The sequence below is a fragment of the Podarcis liolepis genome (assembly GCF_965112155.1).
Source record: "Podarcis liolepis genome assembly, chromosome: 3".
Taxonomy (NCBI): domain Eukaryota; kingdom Metazoa; phylum Chordata; class Lepidosauria; order Squamata; family Lacertidae; genus Podarcis; species Podarcis liolepis.
Genome location: NC_139557.1, coordinates 14179580 through 14201793, shown reverse-complemented (window position 1 = coordinate 14201793; position 22214 = coordinate 14179580). Strand labels below are relative to the sequence as shown.

Sequence of the window (22214 nt, the reverse complement as noted above, 5' to 3'; positions counted from 1 at the left end):
TTGCACTTTGACGTGCTTTCAAACTGCTAGGTTGGCAGGAGCAGGGACTGAGCAACGGGAGCTCACCCCGTCGCGGGGATTCGAACCGCCGACCTTCTGATCGGCAAGTCCTAGGCTCTGTGGTTTAACCCACAGCGCCACCCGCGTCCCTAATAATACATTAGTTTTAAAATATTATTTCAATTTCACAACACATTTCACTCTACCACAAATAGAGAACTATATTTTATACGCCAAGAGTCATATTCTCAGTACAGTACTGTGCAACACAATAGCATCACTAATGATGATCCAGTGTTGTTTTGGGTCCTGAGCTTGTCAGCAGAGCATGAGACTCTTCATCTCAGGGCTGTGGGTTTCAGCCCCACGTTGGGCAAAAGATTCCTGAATTGCACAGGGTTGGACTAGATGATCCTCGTGGTCCCTTCCAACTCTACAATTCTATGAAAGCCCCTGGAAGTGATCCCATTGGGGAAAGTACGTGGGAACTCATAAATACTGAGGTGGCCTGGCACAGACTTTGTCATCCTTCTGGAACCATACAAAGGCATTTGTACTCTTCTGGGCATTTGGGCAGAACTAATGGTCCAACTTTGGGTCATTTATTTTTGAAATTCGCTCTTTTGCGGGTGGGGTGGTTATTTGATGTGGTTTTTGAGGATCAACACTTACACAGTGGTGCCCCGCAAGACGAATGCCTCGCAAGACAAAAAACTCGCTAGACGAAAGGTTTTTTCATTCGCGATTTGCCTCGCAAGACGAATTCCCCATGGGCTTGCTTCGCAAGACGAAAACGTCTTGCGACTTTGTTAAACCGTTTAAACCGTGCTTCGCAAGAAGAAAAATTCGCTAGACGGCAAAAATTGCGGAACGAATTAATTTCGTTTTGCGGGGCACCACTGCATTTTGTTTCATTTTAAGGCCAATTAGCCTTAACAGGCCAATATTGCAGGAAAACTGGTTAAAAACTGAATTCCCAAGCATGTAAAACAGCGGTTCTCGCTGAAGCAGAACCAGCAGCATGGCTTCTGCAAGAGTAAGTCCCGCCTCACTAACCCTTTCTATTTCTTTGAAAGTGCCAATAAGCATATAAACAGAGGCGATCCAGTTGACATTCTGTACATAAGACTTTCATAAAGCTTCTGACAACTCCTGAGTAAGCTTAATAATCATGGAATAAGTGGAGAGGTCCTCCTGGGGATCAGTAACTGGTTAAGAAATGAGCGGGAATAAATGGACAATCCTTTGGATTGTATGCCTATGATTTATTCTCTCCCTTTTGTGACATTGAATGTGGCGAACTGAAGTGAAGGCCCAAGACAGGTGTTGATCATCATGTGAGCTGCGCACAGGTGGGCTGAAGCGAGCTACCACCATTCCTGTGGAGCCTCCTTTTATTGAGACAAATATGCAAGCCAGGCAAATACACTTTGGGCTGTGACCTTTACACATCTTCCGTCCCGAGATCGTGGGGTGGTACAAAGCTATTTTGGCACCTGTTCCACAGCGTCCTTTTCCCCTTGCAGTGTATGACGAAAGGAGACAAAGGTCTCATGGAAAAGGGTTACAGACAGGACACCGCTGACTGCTGAGATCGCAAAAGGTCATGCAGAGGCGGAAGGTCAGGCAGAGGTGGAACGATGTACAGACAGCTGTGGCTTGTCCGGGGGGGGGGTGTTTCCCTGCACCCCAAGGTCACGCGTGCAGGCAAATTGTGGATGCCTGCAGGTGAGGAAGTGTGCTCCCTCTGGACCCCACTGCCCCACTCCGCGATATCCCTACAGCGAACCTACCTGTTCAAAGAGTTCAACTGCCTTCTGATATTGCTCTAACTGAGCAGCATACCCAGCCACCTTCAGCAGACATTTGTTAGCAGAACTAGAAGCAAGAGGTAGAATTAACTGAATTGCACAGAAGTAAGGATTTCTAAACAAATGCAAAATGGAGCATTGTACGACTGATGAAGAAGCTTTAGTTCCTTAGGAAATTATTTGACCCCATGCATACAGATGGAAGAACACTGGTATTCAGTCATCATATGATAGATCTTTATCAAGGGAAACCTGTGGCCCTCCAGATGCGGTTGGACTACAAATCCAATCATCCTTGACCAATGGTCTTTGCTCTTTGGGGCTGGAGGGGGGGGGAATAATTTTCCCCCCTTTATTCCCCCCCCAAAAAAATAAGTGTGTCCTATGGGCCGGTGCGCCCTATAGGGCGAAAAATACGGTATACACTGAACACTAAGAGTAGCTATTTTATGAAAACTTGCCTGTTGGATTCTTCCCCTTTGTAGTAATCTGCAGCCTGTTCATAATGGGCAATAGCCTAAAGAAAGCAAAACAGTGGCTTTTCATAACTTATGCAACACTGAAGAAAACAAAAACAAATTTCAAACTAGGAAAGGATAGAAAATAAAACAGCCAGTGTCATAGGTGGAGTGGCTGTATTTCTAATGTACTTTTATTGCCTTTGCTAAAAGGATTCCTCTTCATCTGAAAATATATTCTTGTAGACTTCCCACTACCACTGCCACCATTTGAGTAAGCTAAGAGTATTCTGTGTGGCTTGCTGGGCTACGTCTGTGCTCAAGGAAGTATGCACAGGGTTGCAATCTAAATATTTTCAGACTATTCTGACAGTGTCTTAACATGTACACAAGGGACTCAGATAACTTAATGGGCATACCTTATCAATGTCCACGAGCTCAGACTCATAAATCTCCGCAATGGTAATGTGATGCTTGGCCGCAATAGTAAATCGGCCCTAGGAAGAGAAGTAGTTGACCTAATTATTCTCTTTTCAACGCCAACAACAAAGACAGCTGAACCAAAGAGTTAACACCAAACTGCACGGTCATGAACTGGAATCCCAACCCTAGCACCTAGGGTTTCTTACCATGTCTGTGTAAATATCGATGGCGGCATTTAAGCAGTTGATAGCCTCTGTACCGTATGCATTTTAGGGGGAGATAATGAATAAAATCAGCTCAGTCATTCAAACATGGTTTATTTCACAAGTACAAGGAACTAGCTTGCTCAGCTCATTAGACTCAGCGTTCAGAACCTCAGTCATTCTTAAATTCTAATAGCGACTCAACCCATTCACCCTCAGACATATACGTAAGATACTGATACCCCTTGCCAGAGATCCCTTTTGAGCACAGGTGCTCTGACATAATTATTGGAAGTCTCCCATCTTCAAGAGCTTCTCCATATACTTCCACTGAGGGGACTGGCTGACAAAGACACCAGCCACCTCCGATGAAAAGAACATGGACACATGTTCAATATATGCGCATGTGCAATGGAGGTTGTGCCATTATGGTAAACAGGCAAATGGCCCCACCAATTTCAGTTTGCCCTCAGTCAGCCCCCATCTGCCTGCCTTCTTATAGCCAGTTGATGAAGCAACATGGGCTGTCATTTTTCTCCTTCTTAGTCTCACTTTTTCCCTTGTAGAATGCAGCAGGGAGGAGGAAGGGGGCAAAACTAGAATTACCGTATTTTTCGCTCTATAAGACACACTTTTCCCCTCCTAAAAAGTAATGGGAAATGTGTGTGCATCTTATGGAGAGTACACAGGCTGTGCAGCTATAACAGAAGCCAGAATAGCTTCTGGGATTTGGATTTTTTTTTCTTGTTTTCCTCCTCCAAAAACTAGGTGCGTCTTATGGTCTGGTGCGTCTTATAGAGCGAAAAATACGGTAGTTGGCTCAGCCTGTAATTGACTCTGGCGCCATCTACTGCTGTCCTCCCAGTCCTAATTTGTAATACTACTACTACTAATTTATTACTTATATCCCACCCATCTGTTCAGGCTTACCCAGCCACTCTGGGTGGCTCCCAACAGAATATTAAAAACACAATAAAACATTTGTAGGCTGCAATATTTGCGTCTTCAAACTGAATTAAGGCATAGTCAATTCATAAAGGCCCTTGTATACGTGACACAAACGTGTGTGTGTGTGTGTGTGTGTGTGTGTGTACTATTGCAACAAGCCTAAGACTCATTCATTCTCTTCCCATCACATATAGGACCTTTAATATAAGTCAGGATCTATGCATGCAAATATCCACATTAGCATGGACAATCTTAGCTGGAATACACATAGCCTGGGTGTTAGTAAAACCTTTAAAATGGCATGAACAGTCAGGAAAAAAAAACTGTCATTGATTAGCAAATGTTTAGGCATATTTTGTTTGGGGAAAACATTAAGATTTATTTTTTAGAAACAGGTATCATGATATAGTATTATTTTTCACTATTCTTTAAGGGGGGGAACAGTTTGGAAGGATTAATGTTTTATTATGCATCCTAGCACAATATACGTACAGCATGTCTACTCAGAAGCAAACCACACTAAGTTCAATGGGGCTTACTCCCAGGTAAATATGTATAGGACTGGAGCCTTACACACTTTTCAGTATCCTTAAAAGTCAGCTCTATGTCATTCAACAAACCCATTCATATCCCACAATTATTACTGACCCCACTGCACATAAAACAATTGTGTGAAATGGACCTAACACTACATTTATTCCGAGTTTCCCATGGGACCTTTCAGGACTGCTCATGATGATATATTATTTTCAGGAGAGTACAGTTTCGTTTGGCTGCCTTGGCTTAGGAAAATCTCCAAGCTACAAACTGTAGAGCTTTATATGTAATCGTCCTACCTAAATGCCTCGTTCAACATAGGTAAATACCAACCTAGACAGTTGTACTATGCACAAGATGCCTCTTACCTTGGGGATCTGCCTTTTTGAAAGCATTGCCTGCGTCTACAAAACAGGTTGCTGAATCATGTTTACTCTGTAGTTGCATGTGGAGTTTGGCTGCCTGACAAAATGCATTCCCTGCAGCTGGAAAAGAAACAGTCCCCAAATCACATGATCTCTAGACAATGTTATAAGAAGCCATTTGAATGACAAAAAGGACCATGATCTCTCCCACACACCCCCGCCCACAATATTTTCCTTTGGAAATATAGAATTCAGGCTCACACTGAAAGATAGCCCATTATTTGCTCTAGCTTGGAAAAGTGCAGCTGTTTCTGAAGGACAGCTTGCAATGATTGTTGTAATTTTCTCTGTTCTGGATCTGTCTCTGAATTAATTACAAAGCGCAAGATGTTCTTATGTTCTTCAGGGGTGGGAAACCTCTGGCCCTCCAGATGTGGCTGGACCGAAAGCTCCATCGTCCCTGACCATGGGCCTTTCCTGACTGGGACTGATGGGACTTACAGTCCAACAACATCCAGGGGTCAGCACACTTTTTCAGCAGGGGGCTGGTCCACAGTCCCTCATACCTTGTGGGGGACCGGACTATATTTTGATAAAAGAAAAGAAAAAGAACGAATTCCTATGCCCCACAAATAACCCAGAGATACATTTTAAATAAAAGCACACAGGCTATTCATGTAAAAACACCAGGCAGGCCCCACAAATAACCCAGAGATGCATTTTTTAAAAAGGACACATTCCACTCATGTAAAAACATGCTGATTCCCGGACCGTCCGCAGGCCAGATGTCGAAGGCGATTGGGCTGGATCCGGCCCCCGGGCCTTAATTTGCCTACTCATGATCTAGAGAGCCACAGGTTCCCAACCCCTGCCATTCTTTTAAAGGAATTTTAATTATCACAAATAAATCCTATGTAGCAATGCAATTGTTCCAGGTAGAAATACAGTGGTGCCCCGCAAGAGGAATGCCTCGCAAGACGAAAAACTCGCTAGACGAAAGGGTTTTTCGGTTTTGCGCTGCTTCGCTAGACGAATTTCCCTATGGGCTTGCTTCACAAGACGAAAACGTCTTGCGCTTTTTTCTTAAAGCCGCTTGAAGAGGCGCAGTTGCGACGGACCGTGCTTCGCAAGACGAAAAGCATCGCAAGATGAAAAGACTCGCGGAACGAATTATTTTCGTCTTGCGAGGCACCACTGTATACTACACATTCACAAAGACCGTGAGAAAGGTGTAGAAGAAAGGGAAACATTAGAAATTATGCAATATTTTAAGTATACAACCGTAGGGTAAAAATGACGGCTAGAGGACCAATGCGGAGAAGGCATCTGTTGATAGATGACATGCAAAAGGCAATAAGGGAAAATAAGACACACTGATAGCTTAAATGAATTTTACTAGTGTGCAGCGAATCCCTCCACAAGTTTCTGTCAAATTAACCTATCCAGAAATAATGAGTTCTGAACCAATCAAGGGCTGAACTGAAAGCAAGGGAAAGTAAGGGCTTCTGAATCACCTCCATTTCGTCTTGGGAAAAGGGAATGAATCATCAACAAACAGCAGAGTCATTATCTAGCATACACAGAGATGAGTGGCTTTAAAAATCCAATGCAAGCAAACCATGACTTAGGCTATCAGCCAAAGGGGAATGGCTGCATCATACACTGTAAGGGCTTGCGTGTGAAATTAAGGAATGTTAATTCTGATCAAACAGCTGGAATAAATTGCCCCATATATGTATGGGGCATCATAAAGTTATATGGGAGCTCTACAACTATCCATTGGCCTTCTCCTTCTGCAAAGGAAGAAAACATTTCCATACATACCATTCCAGTTTTTAGCTATCTTGAACATATTTGCAGCTCTGGTATACATTTCACATGCTTCTTCTACCTTTGAATTTCCTCTATGGGGGAAAAAAAACCAGAAAGAGAAAAGGAATTGGAAGGAGGCAGATATTTCTAATGCTATGAAACATCCAGGTATGAAAGGGACGTCTCAACCTGATTCCATGACATAAATGGTTTACATTACACAACTGTGAGTCCTTGGTAGTTGACTGCACAATGAATCCTCTACCTTGCACAATGAAAGCCTGAAGACAACAGAGAGATATGGGCATTTTTACTAATGTGATCCAGACACCACTATCAGAGGAGGGGTACAATGAAGAGGGGTCTTTCAATGAAGAATTGGGAAGACCAGATTCAGGGATCATCCGAGGAAACAGCCTCCAAATGAATTAACCCCACCGCCAAATAAACCTTTCAAAGGATAGCTCTGGAATCCAGGTACACCTCTATCCTCTCCCCCAAAGGAGGCAGCTCTCAGCCCCAGAGGACGTATCCCAGAACTACCTGCAGCTTAGGGACACGGGTGGCGCTGTGGGTTAAACCACAAAGCCTAGGACTTGCCGATCAGAAGGTCGGCGGTTCGAATCCCCATGACGGGGTGAGCTCCCGTTGCTTGGTCCCTGCTCCTGCCAACCTAGCAGTTTGAAAGCATGCCAAATTGCAAGTAGATAAATAGGTACCGCTCCGGCGGGAAGGTAAACGGTGTTTCCGTGCGCTGCTCTGGTTCGCCAGAAGAGGCTTAGTCATGCTGGCCACATGACCCGGAAGCTGTACGCCGGCTCCCTCGGCCAATAAAGCGAGATGAGCGCCGCAACCCCAGAGTCGGTCACGACTGGACCTAATGGTCAGGGGTCCCTTTACCTTTACCTGCAGCTTGGAAGAGTCCCTTTCCACTGCTGCTCTACCTCATCCATGGGCAACAAGAGGCTTCTCAGTCCTACCAGAGCTTCAGACTTCAAAACAGTATATGGTCCCTTTCAGCGTAGACAACTTTGCTCTGAGGAAATGGAACTTGAGATACCCACACAGCTGCAGCAGTCCAGAAGCAACCCTCTAAGGCAGCGGTTCTCAACCTGTGGGTCCCCAGATGTTGTTGGACTACAACTCCCATCACCCCTAGCTAGCAAGGGCAGAGCTCAGGGATGATGGGAGTTGTAGTCCAACAACATCTGGAGACCCACAGGTTGAGAACCACTGCTCTAAGGACACTGATGCTTTGACCTTGTATTGAGCCACCACAGAGAGCTGTCCGTGGTCCTGACCACATTTAGCCCTTGAAGCCTCGTCTCCCAGGACCTATTCTGTCACTTTAACTGCTATTCCACCTTGACTCTCGCGGTGTATCTTTTGCTGTGGACATACCAGTCTGTCTCTCTCTGTGTGTGTGTGTGTGTACGAGTTAATGCCAAAAATGTATTTTGATGAGTTATGGTTCCATTATACCATTATTTCACATAATGAAATAACTCATGCTACCAGCATGAGTTTGACCAAACTGCGGGAGGCAGTGGAAGACAGGAGTGCCTGGCATGCTCTGGTCCATGGGGTGACGAAGAGTCAGACCCGACTAAACGACTAAACAACAACCTATGGCATTGGAACAGTAAGGACATGGGTAATTTTCTAGCAAACATGTGCTTTAGTAGCTGGTTTAAAATTTGGTGTTTCTGCAGTAGTAGATCAAGTCCTGGTTTGCCAGCTTTCACAGCAATCCAATATAATAAAGAGCTAGAAGACGAAAGCATTTTGGGAAATACGCAGTAATGGGTTAACTGCAATTAGAAAACTATATCAAAATTGTACCAATGAAGAGTTATAGGGAAACTGTTGAAGAAACAGGTAGTCATTGTATTCCCTTATGACAATACTTTCACGTACAACATATAATTAGTAACTTATTCATTAGTAACTCTCCGTAGCTCCCTGCGCAACTCTACAAATTTCAGGGTAATGATTTCTAGCAAGCCAGCTGTAAAAATCTTGAGCCAAGTATATAAAATCACAGCTGATCTAGGCATTATGAGGCACTTACACAGATTAGTGACTAAAAACCTTATGCAAATTATGGCACAAGAAATGTGAGTTTGGGTGTGGAAAGGCATCCTACAGTATGCACAAAAAATTATTAGAAACGGCTGTTTAAATGGTACCGGACTCTACATAAGATGAGTCAAATGTAGAAAATAAATGTTGCAGATGTAGCTCGAATAGATTGAATATTCTTCATGCATTCCGGACTTGCCCTAAATAAATCAGGCTTTCTATAATAAATTATTTTTATAGGAAAAAATTAGGTTTTGAATTACTAGTGGACTCTTTAGTTACTGTTGTGGGATATGTAAAGGATATGATACTTCCAGACAATATAGAAATATAATATATTTACTAACTGTGGTCCATTCAACCATTAGTTATGGCTAGAACAAATTAATATTGGAGAAGGGATGCGGGTGGCACTGTTAAACCACAGCGGCCAAGGGAGCCGGCGTACAGCTTCCGGGTCATGTGGCCAGCATGACTAAGCCGCTTCTGGCAAATCAGAGCAGCACACGGAAACGCTGTTTACCTTCCCGCCGGAGTGGTACCTATTTACCGTATTTTTCGCCCTATAGGACGCACTTTTTCCCCTCCAAAAATGAAGGGGAAATGTGTGTGCGTCCTATGGGGCGGATGCAGGTTTTCGCTGAAGGCTGGAGAGCGAGAGGCGTCGGTGCGCACCGACCCCTCTCGCTTTCCAGGCTTCAGGAAGCTATCCGCCGGGCTCCCAAAGCTTGTGCCCGCCAGGTTTCCAAGGCTTGCGGGCAGCAGCCTGCAGCCTGAAGCACGGGGTGCACTGCGGAGCACGCCCCGTGCTTTGGGCAGATGTCCACAAGCCTTGCGCACCCGGCTGCGGAGCACACCCCATGCTTCGGGCAGATGTCCGCAAGCCTTGCGCGCCCAGCGGAAGGTCTTCCCTGGGGGGGGGGGGGAATAATTTTTTTCCCTTTATTCCCCCCCCAATCTAGGTGCGTCCTATGGGCCAGTGTGTCCTATAGGGCGAAAAATATGGTATCTAATTGCACTTTGACGTGCTTTCGAACTGCTAGGTTGGCAGGAGCAGGGACCGAGCAACGGGAGCTCACCCCATTGCGGGGATTCAAACCACCAACCTTCTGATCAGCAAGTCTCAGGCTCTGTGGTTTAACCCACAGCGCCACCCGCATCCCTATATTTCTAGGTAGGGTTGGTAAAATTCCCCAGTCTGAAACTTGAGAGAGCTGCTGTGTGTGAGTGTTGACAATACGGACTGTTGGTCTGCCTTGCTATAAGGTAGTTTTGTATGTTCTTATGTTCCGATACTGTAACTCTGTGCAGAATTTTTAAAAGCAGAAATGAAATAAAAGGGTGAGTTTCTACAACTACCTTTCTTACACCTCTTATTTAAAAAAAGACAATAAAACAGTTATCTTCCTAAATATAAACAGAAAGGAAAAAGTTAAATCAGTTTTGTAATTATCTATTGGCAAAAATCCGGTTACACTTGACAGCTCATCTGCTGAAGAAATATTGGAAGAGAATTATTATGATGGACTGCTATCAAGAAGTCTTATGAGCACGGTGTTCCCTTGAAATAATGTCATCATAAATGCTTGTAACAGCAAAATGTAACATAAAAACAGCCATGGCTGTTTAAAAAGAAAGAAAGAAACTCAAGGTCAACTGTAAGGACCCAAACTGATTTGTCGAGACCAGAGCACATATTTTCTCTGTAAAATTCACCTCCTTTCCTAGAGAGCAGGCGTTCGTAAATCCAGTTGCTTTAACAAACCTGGCACAAACTGAGGATCTAATCTCTTTAAGGACAAAATGAGATATCCATTTGAATTAACGGATTAGCGGAATCAGATGCATGATTGCTAATTAACCAATAATCTGAGAAGAACTTCTTCAAGGTTTGCCTGACGTAATGTAGAAATCAGGTGCTACAAGGTCCATCACCAAATATCCCAGTAAGAAGAAGAGGTTACAGAGCAGCTAAATGATTTTCAGAACTATGCCCTCGTAAAAACCTTAGAAGCAACAGATGAAGTAGCAAACATCAGACTCTTGCATTGCAGGCAATTGGACAATCAGTGTTTCCCAATGGGGGGTTCAGGATATTCTAAGGGCGCCACAGGTGAAAAATGCGTAAATGGGGAGGGCCCACAGAATGAGGCTGGGGGGCCACAGAGGAAAGTGGAAACAGAGGAACAACATAGATTGTTGTTTACAGAAAGTATATTTCTATTTTCTATTTTTTCTTTTCTTGTTTTCTAAATATTGTTCTACAATGTGTGAATGATTGTGTTTATACGCATATGTTTGAAAATTGTCTTTCTTTGACATTCTTGTATTATTTAATAAAATTAATTTTAAAAAAAATTAAAAAGAGACAAGGCGATTGGGCCGGATCCGGCCCCCAGGCCTTAGTTTGCCTACCCATGGCCTAGTGCTCCTTTTCACCATGTGCACTTTCTTGGAGTAAGGTAAAGGAGCCCCTGACCATTAGGTCCAGTCGTGGCCGACTCTGGGGTTGCGGCGCTCATCTCGCTTTATTGGCCGAGGGAGCTGGTGTACAGCTTCCGGGTCATGTGGCCAGCATGACTAAGCCGCTTCTGGCGAACTATAGCAGCACACGGAAACGCCATTTACCTTCCCGCCGGAGAGGTACCTATTTATCTACTTGCACTTTGACGTGCTTTCAAACTGTTAGGTTGGCAGGAGCAGGGACCGAGCAACGGGAGCTCACCCTGTTGTGGGATTTGAACCGCCAACCTTCTGATCAGCAAGTCCTAGGCTCTGTGGTTTAACCCACAGTGCCACCCACGTCCTTTCTTGGAGTAGTCCAGGTTTATTTCCAGCAGGAGAGGGCAATCGGCTCCTGTTTTAACCAGTAGGGCCTCTGTTTCAGAACCCCCAGGTCCGGTAAGGGCACTAATGGGGTAGCAATGTGTAGGGCTGGGTGAGCCCGAGATGCTTGTTGCTGCTGCCAGAGCTGGGCCCGGTGGTAACCTGGGCCTGACTCTGCAAGGCGCAGGGTGCAATCCCCCCCAGTGCCTGGGGGATCAGGGCCTATCAGCAGGGCCTATTGGCCAGGCTCTGCAATGCACAGGGTGAAATCCATGCAGGGTCATCTGGTTAGGGGGGAGCAGAACTTCAGATTTGTATTGATATGTGTTACGTACTGAGCTGAATCCTAGAACAATAGGATCCAGAATGCAGCAGTCTGATTGGTCCGCAGGTGCCACCCAATCCAGCTCCAGGTGGAAATGAATCAGCGGCCTGATTGGCCTGCAGGAGCAGCCAATCAGGCTCCTGGATGAAGTGAATCCGCAACCTTATTGGCCCTGCAGGAGCAGCCAATCAGGCTTCTGGAGGAGGTGAATCCGCAACCTGATTGGCCTACAGGAGCAGCCCGGAATTAGCCAATCACACAGGGCCCATTTTGTAAATAATGTATATATAGCTAGACGTTTTGGGGAAAGTTTCATTTATTGCTACTATCAGCTGAATAAAGAGCATGAAATTCACACTCGACTCCGAGTATATTTCAATATGTATTGATTTTTAATTATTGGAGGAGCAACTGCTCCCCTTGGCTACGCCCATGGGGGGGGGGCACAGGAAGGAAACAAGCTCAGAAGGTGGCCACAGTCGGAAAAAGGTTGGGAAACACTAGATTAGATCTCTCTCTCTCTCTCACACACACACACACCCTGTGGTCCCTTCCAACTCTACAATGCTATGATTCCATTTGAGCCAGTGATGATGATTCATTAAATTTGTATACCACCCTTCCCTCGCAGATCCCAGGGTGGTTTTTGTGGGGTTTTGCAGTGTATTTCCTCCCTACTGTACCCACACCTGCCAACTGAGAAGAAGACATCATCCCATGCGCGGATTCATACTGAAACACGGAGGGCGATGATGCCGCCACAACTCTGCTAAGTCATTAAGGCAGCCCGAAACTACCTTAAGTCCAATTAAACAGCAATTGTTCCCAGCTCAGCGTGCGATGCTCCTCTGCAATCTGTCCTTGCCTTATAGACACTGCCATGTCACAGCCCCTGCCATTCCATGGCCTTTGGAGTGCCAGGATGATGCCCACAAAAAAGTATTATTCATTATTATGATGATGATTACTCCTCCTCCTCATCTGTCTATGTAGAGACAGGCAGGTGGGCAGAAATCATAGCTGTCAACGTTTCCCTTTTTTTAAGGGAAATTCCCTTATTCCGAATAGGATTCCTCGCAAGAAAAGGGGAAAGTTGACAGCTATGGCAGAAATCTATCCCTGCTCACTTCGCGCAATCCGAGGGAGAAAAGCGGGATCTGCTCGACGGTCGCAAAGGGGAGATCCGTTGCCCCTCGGCTCTCCTCTAGACCCATCCTGTCTAGATCCTCTAGATCCATCGCCCGCAGACGCGGATCGACCCACCTCCCGCACCCAGCGGGGCCTAAAACCGAGCGGCGGCGGGTCCCCGCGAGGGAGGATCCCTTCCTTCCAGGCCTCGAGAGGCGATCCCCTCTGCCCGATCCCCTGGCCCGCTCTCACCCGAAGAGGCCCCTGAGGAAGGAGTGCGAGGACTTCACCCTCTTCTCGGCCTCGGCCAGGAGATGCGCGGCCTCCCGCTCCTTGCTGCCGGCGGTGGCGGCGTCCATCGCGGCTCCCTTGCCTTCTGCGTGTGGCGCGGCAGCGGCGGCGGCTGAGGAGGAGGCAGGCAGAGGGCGGCCGGCGACCAGGCCCCTCCGGATCCAGCTCCGCCTCCTGCGGCTGCGGCGGCTGCTTCAAACCCCGCGGGCCTGGGAATCTACTCGGCTGTCTCTCCGCGGCCGCGCAGGGTCTCGCTAGATCCGGCGCTTTTCCGGTGGGATGGGATCGCGCCGTTCGAAGGGATCCCTGAGGATCATCTAGTCCAACCCCACGCGCGCCGGGTTGATCGATCCCGCTTTTCTCCCTCGTGATGTTGACTTGGAATCTCCTTTTTTGTCACTGATGCGGGTCCTATACTCCAGAGCAGGGGGAAAGCAAACTAGATCCATGCTCCATGACAGATCCATGACAGCCCATGAGATATTAGAAAATGGCTATTCTATCTCCTCCCCAGGCTAAACATACCCAGCTCCTTCAACCACTCCTCATAAGGCTTGGTTTCCTTCTGTTGTGGCACCCAGAACTGGACACAGGACTCCAGGCGGGGTCTGACCAAGGCAGAATAGAATGGGACTATGGCTTCCCTTGACCTGGACGCCAACGCATGGCTCAACAGAAAATGGCTGCCTCCTGCCCAGTTGCCAATGCCAGGCTCGAAGTTAGCTGGGCAAAGGAAATTGTAGGATAATCTGGAAGGTAAGGGAAAGAATATCTCACCACTTTTCATACCTTTCTTAAAATACTTATTCGACTGCTTATTTATTGTGGGATTTATATTCTTCTAGGGACACGGGTGGTGCTGTGGGTTAAACCACAGAGCCTAGGGCTTGCCGATCAGAAGGTTGGCGGTTCGAATCCCTGCGACGGGGTGAGCTTCTGTTGCTCGGTCCCTGCTCCTGCCAACCTAGCAGTTCGAAAGCACAAAGTTCAAGTAGATAAATAGGTATCGCTCCAGCGGGAAGGTAAACGGCGTTTCCGTGTGCTGCTCTGGTTCGCCAGAAGCGGCTTAGTCATGCTGGCCACATGACCCGGAAACTGTATGCCGGCTCTCTCGGCCAATAAAGCGAGATGAGCGCCACAACTCTAGAGTCGTCCGCGACTGGACCTAATGGTCAGGGGTCTCTTTACCTTTACCTATATTCTTCTAAATGATGCTATGGCACTCTTAAGACAACTGAAGCCCTCCTCATAAAACTCATTACTGATGAGGGAAATATTGATTGCTACATATCCTTCACTGTACCGGAGAAAATTAATAATAATGATAATAATAATTTATGGATATGCTGCACCCATCTGACTGGGTTACCCTAGCCACTCTGGGCGGCTTCCAACAAATTAAGACACAATATGGCACCAAACATTAAAAACTTCCCTATTGCAGGGCTGTCTTCAGAAATGCTCTGGTTTATGTACCGGTATGTGACTTAGCACCAGTGATGTCATATATCAGAGGTGGGGAACCAATAGTCCTCCAGATGCTTCTGGACTATAGCTTTATCATCCCTGGCCAGAGAGAGTTGTGGTGAGACAGGTGTTCATGGGTCCCAAGATGGCGCTGCCCAAGTTATTTCCTGGACGCAGCTTTTGAAGAGCATGGCAAGGATTGGACAAGAGGTCTGTTGCGTCACAATGGCATCACAATGGCTCTGAGGTGCTTTTTGGCCCTGAGATCCCCAACTCATGACAGAGGATTCAATGGGGGATATGATCTCCTCTCCAGCCTCTTGGTTATGAGTGAGCTGTAATCTAGTCTCTTCCGGTTGCGGACGGATTTTAACTTTAAGCAGAGGGCACCACCATTTCAACAGCCTTCAGGGAGCAGAGCAACAGGATGGCCAAACAGAATCTAACATGCTGGAATTTCTTCAAGTGCTTTGACAGAAATAAAAGGTATGTTCAGGATCAAACCAACTCTGCTGGTCCCGGGGGCTAACCGAGAGGCGAAGTCCAAGTCCAGTCCGAGGTCGATGGTGCGGTATGGAGGCTGTCCATCAAAGCTGTAGCTGGGTCCAAGGCGAGGAGTTGGGTGGGGTTAGGAACTCTGGCAGAAGAGCAGGACAGGGTGCAGGCAGGAAGAGACTAGCAACAACGTTGCTCCCGCAACCTGGGACTGGGGCTGACTGGCTTTTATCAGCCCCAAGGCATAGGGCGGCCCGGTCCACAGGTGTCTCGCCTCTCCTGGTCTGGAGGTGAGCACTCCTCCTGCGGGAACTCAGTTCCCTCCGACTCTCTGCCCTGAGCCTCTGCAGCTCAGGAGAGGCTGGAGGGTTACCGGACCCAGAGGCAACCTCAGCTTCCCCTGACAGGGCTGAGAGTGGAGCCCCTGCAGGCAATGGGTCCTCCATCACCTCAGGAGCCAGAGCAGACCCAGCTGATGCCTGCACTTGAGGATCCAGCACAGGTGAGGACCCTTCAGGCTCAAGCCCCAGCCCTGGCTCAGCTGGTTCTGGAGGCAGGGACTCCTGTGCAGGCTGGGATTCCTCAGGTTCAGCCTCTGAGTCCGAATCCCAGGCCATCACACTAAAGGTGAAAAATTGGCATCATAGGTGGAAAGATGTCTGCATGCAAATTACATTTAAAGGGTGTGGCTTTCCCCAAAGAATCTTGGAAATGGCAGTTTACCTTTCACAGAGCTACAGTTCCCAGCACCCTTAACAAACTAAAATTTATAGGATTCGGAGGGGGGAGTCATGTGTTTTAAATATACTTTAAATATATGATACCTAGGTGAGATGTGTTGTCATCCATCCATTACTGGGTTTCATTAAAGAATAATTTGACCAACTCATCGGTGTGCTAGGAAATCACGGAAGCCTTCTTATAAATCATGGGAGGTTTGGGCTGTTGGAAAGAAAGCTGCTGTTTCCGTCTTCGACAGGGCAACAGAGTGCTTTAATCCACCATAATTGTGCGAACCTAAATTTACTAGTATATGTCTGAATTGCTCCTTCATATTTCTGACAGTCTGGAGGTGCTCACAGACTACCAATTTGTTCTCAGCAAGTTTGTGTGAGGCAGGGAATATTTTTCCTCAGCCATACAACTGGGGAAAACACTCTATGGCTTTATTTTTAAAACACAATGCGTTTGCATCAAATGCAATACTCCCCATTTTCAATTGTTCTGAAATCACATAGAATGTGTGTGTGTGTGTGGGGGGGGGTGTTTTAAAAGCCAGGAAAATTAAGGAGAAAATGACCAGGGAGGAAGGCATTTTGGGTACCTCCAGATGACCTGATTATTGAGCATTCATTTTGATTTTTTTGTCTGCAGGTTAGATTGTCCTACTATTTTCCTTTTCACTTAATTTTTTTTGGGTGGTGGTGGTTTTGTTTTGCAAGACTTCCTGTTCTACTATAGTTGCACGATCTGAATTTGTTGCACATGATTGAACCCTACCCCAAAACAATGAGAATCTCGAAGCAGTCTCTTTTTTTTTATTCATTTATTTATTTGAGATAGGAGCATTTTTCTTTTTTAAATAATTTTTTTATTAACAATTTCAACGTAACAAATTATCAAAACAAATCATCTTCATTATTTCCCCCCTTTCCCCCCCCACCTTCCCAACGAACCCTCCCTCCTTCCCCCCCCCCCAAGACTTCCCTCAGCTCCTTTCTCTGGTTTCTCAACTCATGCTGTTCTCTGCATACTATAAAATTGTATACATCCTTATATTATCTATCTACTATATTAACCCTCAATAAATTTGTGTATGTTTATTCGAAACCTGCCAAGGAGTCCAGTTCATTTTGTTATCTTTTTAAATAATTTGTAAAAAGTTCCCATTCTTTTTTGAAGTCACAGTTGTCCCTATCTCGCAATTTGTATGTCAGTTTCGCCAGTTCTGCATAGTTCATCAATTTCTCTTGCCACTGTTCTTTTGTTGGGGTTTCCTCATTCTTCCATCTTTGTGCTATCAAGACTCTTGCCGCTGTTGTAGCATACACAAATAAATTCTTTATTTTCCTTGGCAGGTCTTGTCCTACAATCCCTAACAAAAATGCTTCTGGGTTTTTTGCAAATGTCATTTTAAACATTTTCTTCAATTCATTACATATCATTTCCCAATTTTTTAAAATTTCTCTGCATTCCCACCACATGTTAAAAGGTCCCTTCCTTTTCTTGACATTTCCAACATATGTTTGACCCAGTTTTATACATTTTTGCTATCTGTACTGGTGTTATATACCATCTATACATCATTTTCATGTAGTTTTCTTTCAAAAGAGAACAATCTGTAAATTTTAAATCTATTTCCCACAGTTTTTCCCAATCTTCAAATTGTATGTTATGTCCTATATCTTGTGCCCATTTGATCATGACCGATCTCACCTCCTCATCTTTTGTTTCCCATTCTAGCAGAATACTATATGCACCCTTCAGCAACTTCACTTTCCCTTCTATGACTTCCTTTTGAAATCTAGAAGTGGTGTAACTAAATACTTTCCTGGAATCTCAAAGCAGTCTCTGATGGCATGGAAGAGCAGGGCAACTTCAAAGGTGTCAGGGGGTGCAAAAAAACAGGATTTGGGCTGCAGGTTGCCCACCTGTGCTTTAGAAGGCAGGAATCATAGAATAAATCACAGAATTGTACAGCTGGAAGGGACACCAAGGGTCATCTAGTCCAACCCCCTGCAATGCAGGAATCTCAGCTAAAGCATCCATGACATGTGGCCAGCCAACCTCTGCTTAAAAACCTCCAAGGAAGGAGAGTCCACAATCTCCCAAGGGAGACCATACCACTGTTGTTATTGCTGCTGGTGGGTAGGGATTCATGTTAATTAATATCCATACATATACAGAGCTAAACACAGAGACCAAGAATCATGATCCACCCCCACTCATCCTTTCTTTTTCTTCCCTCATTGGCAATAGAACCTCTCAAGAAGAGTTTGTTGTTGTTGTCGTTTAGTCGTTTAGTCATGTCCGACTCTTCATGACCAGGCACTTCTGTTTTCCACTGCCTCCCGCAGTTTGATCAAACTCATGCTGGTAGCTTCAAGAACACTGTCCCACCATCTTGTCCTCTGTCGTCCCCTTCTCCTTGTGCTCTCCATCTTTCCCAACATCAGGGTCTTTTCCAGGGAGTCTTCTCTTCTCATGAGGTGGCCAAAGTATTGGAGCCTCAGCTTCAGGATCTGTCCTTCCAGTGAGCACTCAGGGCTGATTTCCTTCAGAATGGATAGGTTTGGTCTTCTTGCAGTCCATGGGACTCTCAAGAGTCTCCTTCAGCGCCATAATTCAGAAGCATCAATTCTTCGGCGATCAGCCTTCTTAATGGTCCAGCTCTCACTTCCATACATCACTACAGTACTGGGAAAACCATGGCTTTAACTATACAGACCTTTGTTGGCAAGAAGAGTAGCTTAACTCAAATGACTTTGTATGCCTCCCAACTTTGATCCCTTTTTTGCATTTCCAGGAGAGACATCCTTGAGCTGGCAATTTCTGATGAGGAACCTCAGAACATGGAGAGACTGAAGATGGATAATCTCTCCCATTTCTTATCAGACAAGCAGAGCATCGTCGGCCACTGCAACACCTTCACCATTGTAGCAATGGTGCACATCACCAAGGACGATGGAGATCTTCTGCAGGATGTTAAGCAGGGGCAGAGAGAGGAGCAGACCATGATGGAGAACCTTTCTGACGTCCCATGCAAAGGGGAAAAAGATGGAGAGCACCTTGAGAGATCTGATGACAGGAGACAGAAGGACGCCGGCACACAGCAGACCCACAGAAATGGCCTAATGGGGGAAATGATAGCTTCTAGGATACTGAAAGGTCAGCGGGGAGTAGGAGAATTGAAATATATGGCTTGTCACAATGTATTTTTCGCTCTATAGGACGCACCAGACAATAGGATGCACCTAGTTAGGGGGGGAGGAAACAAGAAGAAAAGAAATTTGAATCCCAGAAGCCAGAACAGCAAGAGGGATCTGGCTTCTGGGATAGCTGGTCTAGCTTTGCGCGAAGCCTCCGCAGGGCATGGGGAGCCTTCATCCCCGTGCGCTGCGGAGGTTTTGTGGGGCTATCCAAAAGCCAGCATAGCTAGAGGGAGCGCTCCCTCTAGCTGTTCTAGCTTTGTGCCAAGGCTCCGCACGGGGAGCCTTCATCCCTGTGCCCTGCGGAGGCTTCTGGGACAGCCCGCGAAGCCTCCAGAGGGCAGTGGGATGAAGGCACCCCGCTGCCCTGGGTAGGCCTCCTGCAGAGGCTTTGCGCAGCTGACCCCAAAGCCGTTGGAGCGCATTGCAAGTTCCCGCTGCGCTCCAAAGGCTTTGGGTTCCTTTCGCTGAAGCCAGGAGTCCCGACCCCTCTCGCTCTCCAGGCTTCAGCGAAAGCAACGCGTAGCCTCCGGAGCACAGAGGGAGTGCTCCCTCTGCGCTTTAGAGGCTTCGCGTTGCTTTCGCTGAAGCCAAGGAGCCTGCACTAGCTCCATAGCTAGCTCCCCTTAATTTTTGGAGGGGAAGAAATGTGTCCTATAGAGCGAAAAATACGGTATGTGCCATCCAGCCAGTTGATCTGTCTGCCTAGGCAGGATTTGGCTTCTGGTTGCATCACTTCAGTAGGAAGATGAGCAGAGATATCTTAGGGGCAGGGAGAGGCACAGCAATCACCAGTGGCAGCTCACGGTGGACCTCCAAGTCACCTCTGGCCTAGGAGATGCTCTCCTTACAAACGAGAGAGCATGGAAAATAAATTTGCCTGTATCACCATCCTTACCACCCATTTGAGAGAAGGTAGGTTGTTCTGTAGGGACAAGGGTGGCGCTGTGGGTTAAACCACAGAGCCTAGGACTTGCCGATCAGAAGGTCGGCGGTTCGAATCCTTGCAACGGACTGAGCTCCCGTTGCTCGGTCCCTGCTCCTGCCAACCTAGCAGTTCAAAAGCACGTCAAAGAGGGAAGTAGATAAATAGGTACCGCTCTGGTGGGAAGGTAAATGGTGTTTCCGTGCGCTGCTCTGGTTCGCCAGAAGCGGCTTAGTCATGCTGGCTACATGACCCGGAAGCTGTACGCCGGCTCCCTCAGCCAATAAAGCGAGATGAGTGCCGCAACCCCAGAGTCGGCCACGACTGGATGTAGTGGTCAGGGGTCCTTTTACATTTACCTGGGTTGTTCTGTGTAACTGCACTCCTCAACAGCCTGCTTTTATGAGGTAAACATTTTCATCCCAAGGCCTGCATTCATTTGTGGACAACCTTTTGAAGTTGTGGGCATATGGTAGAGCAATGAATGCCAGTTTTGCCTTTGTACAGTAGGCTGGATTACACAGCCTCCCAAACCTCTCTCTAGCCCCCATCCAGACAAGGGGTAGGTAGTAATAGTGATGATGATGATAATGATGATAATGATAATAAAAATAATGGTACAGGATGACTATTGGATAGTACTCATGCCATGACTAATAATGAGCATCTCAATTAGGAGAATCTAGTGCTTTTCTAAAACCTTTTTTCTATAGCTATTTTGTTGTTTAGTCGTTTAGTTGTGTCTGACTCTTCGTGACCCCATGGACCAGAGCACACCAGGCACTCCTGTCTTTCACTGCCTCCTGCAGTTTGGTCAAACTCATGTTTGTAGCTTCGAGAACACTGTCCAACCATCTCGTCCTCTGTCGTCCCCTTCTCCTTGTGCCCTCAGTCTTTCCCAGCATCAGGGTCTTTTCCAGGGAGTCTTCTCTTCTCATGAGGTGGCCAAAGTATTGGAGCCTCAGCTTCAGGATCTGTCCTTCCAGTGAGCACTCAGGGCTGATTTCCTTCAGAATGGAGAGGTTTGATCTTCTTGCAGTCCATGGGACTCTCAAGAGTCTCCTCCAGCACCATAATTCAAAAGCATCAATTCTTCGGCGATCAGCCTTCTTTATGGTCCAGCTCTCACTTCCATACATCACTATTGGGAAAACCATAGCTTTAACTATACAGACCTTTGTTGGCAAGGTGATGTCTCTGCTTTTTAAGATGCTGTTAGCTATTATGTTCCCACAAATTATCCTTTTTTCAGAGAATAGATTGCTGTGTCCTTGTTTCTTTCAGATCAAGAAGATAGGAAGAGTGGCACACCAGCCTTTTGTTTTCATTTTCTCAACCACCATCCCAGGAAGGTGCCCAACATAAATCTGATTGAGTCATCCCAGAAAGATGCATCAACAGTCGCCCATTAAAAGTGCCTTGATCATCGACAGACTTGTCAGCATATGGATGTCCTTGTTTCAGAAATGCTGGCCAGGCGGTCTCCCTGCACGGGGCCAGGTTAACTCATAATTATGCGTAGATTCTGCAGGCAGCCTTCAAATGAAAGCTGAACTGAGAGACAGGGGAGAGCAGGAATATGGAAAGGGTGCCGTGGCTATGTTTGAAAAAATAATGGAAATATGGCAAATGGGTATTCCTCCTCTCTTTTAGTGGTGTGATTCCCCCACACATACCAGTGTTTCTGCATCTCTTGGCCTGGAAACGTGGTTACTAAATGGAATCTGGTGTAATCCTGGGATCTATAGTTTATCCCCCACAAAGCAGAAATTCCTGCTCCCTTAACAAGCTAGTTACTGGGGTTGAGGGTCAAGTGGATCAGGCGGCGACCCAAAGGAAAGCTGTTTGTTTATTCTTCGGCACACTGCTGCGCTATCGTTTTCCTCTTCGTTATTACTGGCAAAAAGTTCAAGTCCACCTCACCCCAGAAACATTGGCAGAGTTCTCGTTTTAAGCACTTTAATCTGGGCTGGAACAAATATATATTAATATATTAAATGTGAAGGTTCTCTGTGTTATGGCAGCAGCAGGTCTCCCTGACTTCCTGCTTGCAAAGGAATGCTTCAACTGGATCACATTTCTTGAAGTGGGGGCTGAGTTGTTGGTGACTCTCCAGATTTTGCAGAGTCTTCACCTGAAATTGATGAAAGCCTTTCTGTTCCTACAGGCATTTCAAGTAAGTTTTATCA

General features: G+C 46.3%; 2 protein-coding genes across 3 annotated transcripts in view; one reads left to right on the top strand and one right to left on the bottom strand.

Annotated features, from left to right (window-relative positions):
• Window positions 1–13558, bottom strand: part of LOC310702348 (beta-soluble NSF attachment protein) — a 29629-nt gene extending 16071 nt beyond the window's left edge. For both annotated transcript variants that reach the window (XM_083493828.1, XM_083493829.1), the window contains exons 1-7: window positions 13171–13558; window positions 6570–6649; window positions 4749–4865; window positions 2899–2945; window positions 2689–2766; window positions 2273–2328; window positions 1794–1878 (exon numbers count right to left, since the gene is read on the bottom strand). In XM_083493828.1, the coding sequence (XP_083349954.1) occupies window positions 1794–1878; window positions 2273–2328; window positions 2689–2766; window positions 2899–2945; window positions 4749–4865; window positions 6570–6649; window positions 13171–13277 (570 nt within the window). In that variant the 5' untranslated portion in view covers window positions 13278–13558. The remainder of the gene's footprint in view (window positions 1–1793; window positions 1879–2272; window positions 2329–2688; window positions 2767–2898; window positions 2946–4748; window positions 4866–6569; window positions 6650–13170) is intronic.
• A 1225-nt stretch (window positions 13559–14783) lies between these two features.
• LOC310702378 (uncharacterized protein) lies at window positions 14784–21455 on the top strand. Its single transcript, XM_083493848.1, has 3 exons — window positions 14784–15162; window positions 18698–19059; window positions 21310–21455. Exons 1-3 carry the CDS (start codon window positions 15104–15106, stop codon window positions 21435–21437), a joined length of 549 nt encoding a protein of 182 aa, XP_083349974.1. The 5' UTR covers window positions 14784–15103; the 3' UTR covers window positions 21438–21455.
• The last annotated feature ends 759 nt before the right edge of the window (window positions 21456–22214 follow it).